The 8,517-nt window shown below is 36.8% G+C and overlaps 1 protein-coding gene across 1 annotated transcript; it reads right to left on the bottom strand.

Annotated features, from left to right (window-relative positions):
- Window positions 1-3,909: 3,909 nt before the first annotated feature.
- Window positions 3,910-6,632, bottom strand: LOC127411797 (cerebellin-1-like). The gene is made up of 3 exons (XM_051647579.1): window positions 6,588-6,632; window positions 4,666-4,785; window positions 3,910-4,323 (listed from the first exon to the last, which is right to left on the bottom strand). The coding sequence occupies exons 1-3, from the start codon at window positions 6,630-6,632 to the stop codon at window positions 3,922-3,924; spliced, it is 567 nt and encodes a 188-aa protein (XP_051503539.1). The 3' UTR covers window positions 3,910-3,921.
- Between the last annotated feature and the right edge of the window lie 1,885 nt (window positions 6,633-8,517).

The following is an 8,517-nucleotide window of genomic DNA, read 5'->3' as shown; positions in this document are numbered from 1 at the left end:
GCTCATTCTTAATAGGTCTAATTGGGGTCCAAACATTTTTCTCCCTATGGTAAGTAAATTTAACAGCCATGAAACTGTATTTTAATGTGTATTTGCCTCAAAGATAATGGGATTGTTTAGCTGTTTTCCCCCTTTTAATGTCAAATGGTACAGGTCATTGTGTCATTTACAACATTTTACTTACATGAGATGAGTCTCTGGTCACGTCCACTAAACAATTGAAATTTGAAAACTCGTGTTTCCCTAACCCTAACATCATCATTTTCCAAAGTATGTGGTAATGGAAAGTGTTTTCGAAACGCTGGAGGTGCCGTACACTCATCCACAATGAATGCGTTTTCAAACTTCAGTGGATTAGTGTAGACGTGAAAACTGCTTTCAACACAAAAACAAAGATCATGCTTAAATCAAGTTAACAGCCACTTGCGAGTAACGTTTAATTTACTCATTGTGCTTGCCAAGTAATGATTTTGGATCCTGGGCCTAATCCTTCCATTTGTATCATCGGATGGAGAAAATATTTGTATTCTAAAAGCAAAACGTTGGCAGTATGCCAGTATCACGCAGAGAACAGAATAGCCATTGTGCGAATCAAGACTGACAGTGCGTGTGGTTTTAGTCAACAGGGTCCTGGCATTCTGAGCTTTCCAAATCCCGTCTCCCCATCTGTTATTTTGGCACAGATCTGCATCATCAGCACCACTTGTGTCTCCTGGTGTTCAGGACAAAATGCTGTGGATTGGGTGGGAGGATGACGTAGTAGTAATAATAGGTACCGATTGTAGTTTCCTCAGAAACCTCTTAAGGCTTGGGCACACTGTACTTTCGCGTGCTGTTACTTTTTGCAAACAATCAAGCGGTCAGCCTTTTGAAAAATACTCTTTTAACCATGAAACCAATTTATACTTTGACTATAAAAACCTACGAAGTCTGAGGTGGGAATACTCAAGTTGAAATTTCCCACATTTGACCTCAATGTGTTCCAGTCAGTCAAACATGATCACGTGGGAAGTCTGCATGTTGTTTCTGAGAGTTACACTAGGATCTGTCTCCTATCAGACATTTTTGCATTGGCTCCTGCGTGTTAACCTTCCCTTGTTTTGAACTGGAAGCACATTGCATCTCCAGCTTGGGAGACCCGGGCTTGGATCCCACGTTGAAACCAGGAAGTAATCACGTTCGCATAATCGTTGACAAATTAGATTCAGAAGCTGCATTTTCCCCCTCATTTGTATTCCACTTATGGTCAACAACTCACTTTTGGCACTCATCTGTAGACATTACACCCGGAAAATGGAGCTCTCACGTGGCCATATGCCCAACAACACTTACTGCTTTGGCCACTGGGGGCAATGAATTGAATTTCGGAAAGCACAGTCCGATTTTTAAAAGTTAACCTATTGTTTTGATTTCACTGTGAGATCAGTCTGGTCAGTCACATGACACATGTACACATGTCACATATAATGGCATGCAAAGTCTTCCAGATGCTAGCTAGCTGGCTATCTAGTAGCTACTGAACGAGCAAAATAGGGGAAATGCAGGCATTGACTGATACACCAAAACATTTCTTAACATCCTCTAGTATTTCTTGTATATTGAATGTTCATGCATTTCGTGCAGTGAAAACACTTCAAAGTTATATCGTTGCATAATACTCGTTGGTTGCTGCCATCTCAGAAATGATGTCAAATGATGCTTCTTGCTAAGGTTGGAGTTGATCAATCTACCCTGACTTCACAAGTCACATGTCCAAGTTTGAGCGGCATTCCAGTCATTATTTTTAAGTAGGTGGTGGGAACATTCAGAGTTGTCTGAAACACTCCAATACTTTGCACACTAGAGATGGGTCACGCTGGTCGATTAGTTATCTGACAACCTAAGAGCTGATTAGCGAAGATGACTAATTTAGGCAACTTATTTTTTATTTTGATATTTTAGCAATGGAGTTTTAACGAGTATGCTGACAGTGTGGTGTGCCATATATACTTGTATTGACATATCAGTCCATTGAGTTGCTTTTTGTGTTGTTTTTTTTAAGCATCACACCACTAGTGTTGCTTTTTTAAGACATCATGTTATAAAACACAAGTTAAAAGTAGTCCAAGTTTACTAAAGACCCCGTCTTTCTACTCCAGTTTGTTGCATTCTGTCTAGTTGTTTTTAAACACAATAATACATCTTATGTCAGGAAAAAAGCATGTGTCCTTTATTGTGCGTTCCAGTAGCCAACATTTACATGTACCCCCACTTATTCTTGGGCACCGTGGAGAAAGATCGTTGTTTAGGTCTATTACGTCTGCAGCCAGAACAACAGATGGCACATAATGATGATAAATTGAAACCGTAGCCACCTGTGTCCATATTTACACTCTGAACTTCAGAATATGGTACAATACAACACGGTGATTCATGAGCTTTATGAGGTCTTTCTTATGGATGAACCTCCTGTATTAACAAGCATTAACATGCAAAGGAATAATATCCAGCAATATATGTACACAAAATATAGGATGAAGAATTGTCGAAAACCTTATTGAAGAGTATCCTGGTGTCCCTTGACCCATCATTCCAGGATAGTCTCATTACAAAAATATTGCTGTTATCCTGCACAACCAAAACGTTGCTTTGGCGATATTTTCTTTTATTATGTTAGAACCTTGGCAGTCTTTGCATATTATCACATGTTTTAATGACATGAAACACAGACTTAGTAGGTTAGCAAAAATTGCATAATGCCGCAGAATCCAACAGAAAGACAAGAGTCTGTTCTATCTGAATGGAAGCCAATAACAGAGATGCTTCAGTTCACTGAATAAACTGCTTTTGCAGGTATCGATCTATAGTATTTGCCAGAAATTGTGTCTGACTGTCAAAAAACTCGAACAATGATTCATTGATGTCATGGTCAATTTATGATTGGCTTACAAAGCGGATGTGATCCACATTGAACTATACTTCAGTATGCAAATGAAGATGTGAGCACATTTCGCAGAGTGGCAGAAACGAACCTCAGTATTCAAGGATGTGATAGAGTTCCTTGTGGATTTGTTATTTATTCTAGTAAATTGCTATGCATATAATTACTTTAATGCACTTGCTCTGCAATATTCTCTTTAAACTGTTGCTCCGCTATGACAGTAGTTGACTTGAAAGAGAAAAAACAGTAGAAGCGGACAGTTCGCACTAATCTCGCCATAGCGCACCTTGAGGCAACGTTGAGAATAAAACGCGTACTTGCGTTGTGTTATGAATTGCGATCTGACACATTTAGGATGCAACTACGCACAAAATCGAGCTTTGAAAGTTAGAAGCATTCACGTACTAGCGTAGAGTATGTTTCCGCCTTTCCACTTTCTCCGTTAATACAGACGTGGAGGTGGAAATCTCCTCCTTTAATAGGGAAATATTTGTTGTAGCTAAGCTGAAAAATGTGATGAGCGCAGTCATATTCATGTTTATACACCGATTATGCTTGAGCTGACAATGTGTGGTAATGTAAACGCATTAAACGACTTTCCGATTTTATATTTACATACATTTTTTATATGTGCAAGAGCAGAGTTTAGTAGATTACTCCTGAAATGTAACCTGATACTAATTACAAATAACACAAATTGTAATCAGTAATGTAATCTTTTACATTACACTTTAAAGTAATCTGATTACTGTTGGATTACTTTTCGAATGTTTTAATGAAATTCTAATTGTAAGTGTATTAAGTACCAATTTAGACTCCTTTCATTAAACATTAGCAATGTCAAATCAAACAACGATTTTTCTGTTTGTCAGTCCCTGAGTCGATTGTCCATAAAAAGTAACTGTTACCTGATTATGCACATTTTAAAATGTAATGTAATCTAAAGACAAGATCATTATTTTTTGTAATCTGATTAGATTATCCAGATTACATGTGTATTACTATCCAAAACTGCACAATAGCACATGAGAATTTTCATTTTTGGGTGAACAATCCTTGAGTTGAAAACAGCAGCAGAGTGACGTTTTGGGGTGCACAGGTAAAAATGAGAAGTGACATTTCATTACGAGAATGTGTTGCATCATTGTGCATATTCTCTTTCTGTCATCGTCTCTGCTTTCTTCATGCACTTCTCTTGCGTTCTGTCTATAAGGGAAAAACCAGGAACCCAACAACGTGGAATATTTCCAGCCACCCATCAGGTTTCCTCTCTCCAGTTTGAGGTAGGAATTGTCTCTTCTCTCCATTGTAACCAGACCTGCATTAGTCGCTGCTTCGCGTGTCATGTCCTGATCGCCAGCAAAAGCAGAGATCATTGGCCAACCGTTTAACATCAGACTGACCTGAATGAAGGCCGAGTGAAAAAGAAACTTGGGGAATCTGTTGGCTTTTTATGACAAGGTTTTGAGTAAACTGTGTTCCAATAATTGCAGTAAAGAGCGCCAGAATAAAGATATCTTCAATTTGATTTTCAGGAAGATGGTGCGATTAAACAATGAAGCAACGGTTTCCATTATTGAAAAAGGCAGACATTCTAGCATTTTTTCAAACATAATATGCCTATGTTAAATCCATTAGCCATGACTTTAATGCTACCATTAATTCATTAAAGCCAAAAAAACATATAATTTCACACGCACTTTAATAAATCTTACCATTGAACACGTATAGTGTGCTACACTCACCTGTATTGTTTGTCTGTTGTAAACTTTGACCACATGGAAACTGAAGCTGTACACTCCTTTTCTGGGAGCCAGGAAGATGCTCCGTGCCGGATCAAAATGACTTCCAACATTTACCAGAACCTTAAAGAGATTTAAAAAGAGACAGGCTGGGAAACTTGGGCAAGACCGTCTTTGGTATAAGTGTTTTGTCTTTTGTATGACTTGTTGCATGCATTGCTCATTGCTTTGGATAAAATAACTAAACTAGTTTTGCTTTAGTGCCCAGATTTTGAGAATAAATTCAAAATTATGAAATTAAAGTTGAATATTTTGAGAATAAAGTCAAAATTTCAAGATTTAAGTTGAATATATTGAGAATAAAATCAAAATTAGGAGATTAAAGTCGGAATATTGTGTGAATAAAGTCAAAATTACAAGATTCAAGTCAGAATATTTTGAGAATCAAGTCAAAATTACGAGATTAAACTAGAATATTTTAAGCATAAAGTAAAAATTACGAGATTAAATACAATATTTTCAGAAATCAAAATTACGAGATTTAAATCGGAAAATTTTGAGAATAAAGACAAAATTACAAGATTTTACTCCAAATGTTGCCAAAAACAAAAAAAAGTGAGCGGCAGTTCTGCGGATGGAAATATCTTGTTGATGAGAGAGGTCAACAGAGAATGGACAGACTGGTTTGAACTGATAAAGTCTACGGTAACTCAGATAACCGCTCTGTACAATTGTGATGAGAAGAATATAATCTCTGAATGCTATTCTGAGATGCGGGTTGGTGCTGTTTTGGCAGCACGAGGGGGACCTGCACAATATTAGGCAGTGGTTTTAATGTTGTGACTAAGCAGAATATTTTGAGAATTAAATAAAAATTACAAGAATAAAGTTGTAATGTTTTGAGAATGAAGTCAAAATTATGAGATTAAAGTTGAATATTTTGAGAATAATGTATCAACATTTATTAGATTTGATACTAATTAGATATATTACTATATTATATATAAGTGTGTTTTTATTTATTGTGAGAACTGTATAAGGAGGGACCATCTGGACCCTACTCTACTTATGAAGAGACCATCTGCCTCACCATCATGCTTCATAGTAAATTCAAACTCAGTAAATTGAACCATACCATTAAAACTTGCTGTTGATGACAAATGGTATTTAATTTTTTTAGTTTTGTTATTTTATCATTCTACACTGCTGTGCGACAAACTGAGGCCTTGCTTATATTAGTAATTCTGTCTTCATTTCACCCTAAAGTCATTCCAAATATGACTTTTGTTCTTCCATGGAACACAAAAGGAGAAAAGGAAAAGCAGAATGTTAGCCTCATTCACCAATCACTTGTATGGGAAAAAAATAATAATAATAAAGTGACAGAACTAACCCTTTAATTTAATCAAGTTCTGTTTTGATTAAAGCTATATGTTGCCATATGATCAAAAGGAAATATCTTACCTGATACGTGTTATAGATTCACTGTCACTGGATACACAAGACAATCTGACCTCTTCTAATGCATCCCATTGAATTTAATCTCTCTCTCTCTCTCTCTTCTGCCAAGGTTCCTCACTGTTCAAACAGACGTTAAAATACAGACATTTTTGACTTCCCTCTATTTTTGTCCTGTATGATGAGGAGGAGGGCATGGCCGGGCTGTGAGTGTGTACGGCCGGCGCTGAATCAGATGATCGTGGGAGAGCGAGATGAAGGGGGGCCGGAGACACCAGTTCAAAAGGGAGAGAGACACACGTGGCCACGCTGCATGTGTGTCTGTGTGTCCTTATTTTTTATGTTGTTTTAAGTTAATTTATATCATTAAACTTGACGTTGACTGTTCAGCCAGTTCTGCCTCCTCCTTGCCCCTCCTTTTAACTGTAAAATCCTGTTAGCGTGGTAAAGTACACATATGTTCTCACATTCTGTTCGTCCTGTCCTATAATGCCCTCTTCCTGTGTATTCATCTTTTTTCACTCTCTGGCTTTTTCAGAAATGACACTAAACACTATTTTGGTTCTGTTATTAAAATGAAATATAAATATTATTTCTGCAGATTATGTAGGGCAGGGGTTTTCAAACTTTTTGATGCCAGGGCCTTCTAAATATAAGAATGACAATGGGACCCCATTCCTAAAATAGGATAAAGGCAGCAATATTATTTTCATGTATAATGAATGACCCATTTATTCAGTGGGAGAAAAATAAGCATGATATTATAAAAATATTTTTCTTTGCTAAATTTAACACATGACTTTTACATTGTCATTGTACTAAAGCCAAGAAAATAAATAAATATAAATATATATATATACTGTGTATACAGGGTTGGAAAGGTTACTTTTAAAAAGTACTCCACTACATTTTAGAGAATACATGATGTAAAATGTAATTTGTAATGTATTCCGTTAGATTACTCAAGGTCAGTAACATAATCTAAATACTTTGGATTACTTCTTCAGCACTGGCAGATTTTTCTCATGTGTTTTCACTACAAACAAGATAAATAAATAAAGTAAAAATATACACTTCACTGTAAAAATACATTCTCTAAAAAAGCCTAAATATCTTATGTAGTTTTTCTACTAAAGTAAATGTATCTTGTTTTTAGGATTTTTAGATAGGTTTATGGAAAAACAATATTTAAATTCTCATTAGGAATAAAACTTTTGCAGTACATCTGTGCCCTAATATCAAAGGTCTTACTAGAAAAAAAAAACTTTGCACTCACAACAGTGTGACCGTGCTCGTATGAAGGAAACTAATCATAAGTGTTTCACCACTGTTCAAGGACTGGCAAAAAGTATTCTTCACTGATGAGTCGCAGTTTTGTCTCAACAGGGATGATGGTCGGACTCGTGTTTGCCTGTACTCTGGAGTGGGATCGATTCTGAGGTGGAGGGTCCGTCATGGGCTGGGGCGGTGTGTCACAGCATCATCGGACTGAGCTTGTTGTCATTGTAGGCAATCTCAATGCTGTGTGTTACAGGGAAGACATCCTCCTCCCTCATGTGGTACCCTTCCTGCAGGCTCATCCTGACATGACCCTCCAGCATGACGATGCCACCAGCCATACTGCTCGTTCTGTGCGTGATTCCCTGCAAGACAGGAATGTCAGTGTTCTGCCATGGCCAGCGAAGAGCCCGGATCTCAATCCCATTGAGCACATCTGGGACCTGTTGGATCGGAGGGTGAGGGTTAGGGCCATTCCCCCCAGAAATGTCCGGGGACATTTCTTTTTTTGCTGAGTTTATATATATATATATATATATATATATATATATATATATATATATATATATATACACTATATATACACACACACACACACACACACGTATACAGTTATATATATATATATATATATATATATATATATATATATATATATATAAAAACATTTTCTGGAAAATGTTTACTTTGTATCAAGCTGTCTGTGTAACAATTGCCGGGATAATCCAAATACAGAACGGGTAAATCCAGATCTGCACAGGAACAAATGGGAACAGACAGAAGCAAACCATTACACTGTACGTTGCACACAAAACCATGTACACAGAACATTCATTAACAACCCAACAAACAGAACTGAAACTAGTGCACTTGAATACAAAACAGGATAACATGCAAAGAACAGAACTACAACGGACTACAAACCCTATAAGAGAATACAAACAGGAAACGGGAACAAGGCACAGAAAACAGGGATGCCGACCTCTAGCGGTCATCCAGAACATTACACAGATATAAAACAGAGTCTATGTGACAGTCACTGCATTTTATCTACCCACTATTAAAGTAATGTAAAATGTATAAACCTGAACAAAAGTATTTTCCAGTTAAATTCAAATT

This window comes from Myxocyprinus asiaticus, chromosome 2 (assembly GCF_019703515.2).
Source record: "Myxocyprinus asiaticus isolate MX2 ecotype Aquarium Trade chromosome 2, UBuf_Myxa_2, whole genome shotgun sequence".
NCBI lineage: Eukaryota > Metazoa > Chordata > Actinopteri > Cypriniformes > Catostomidae > Myxocyprinus > Myxocyprinus asiaticus.
Note: the sequence above shows the minus strand (reverse complement) of the source record. Positions and strands in the feature narration are given on the sequence as shown.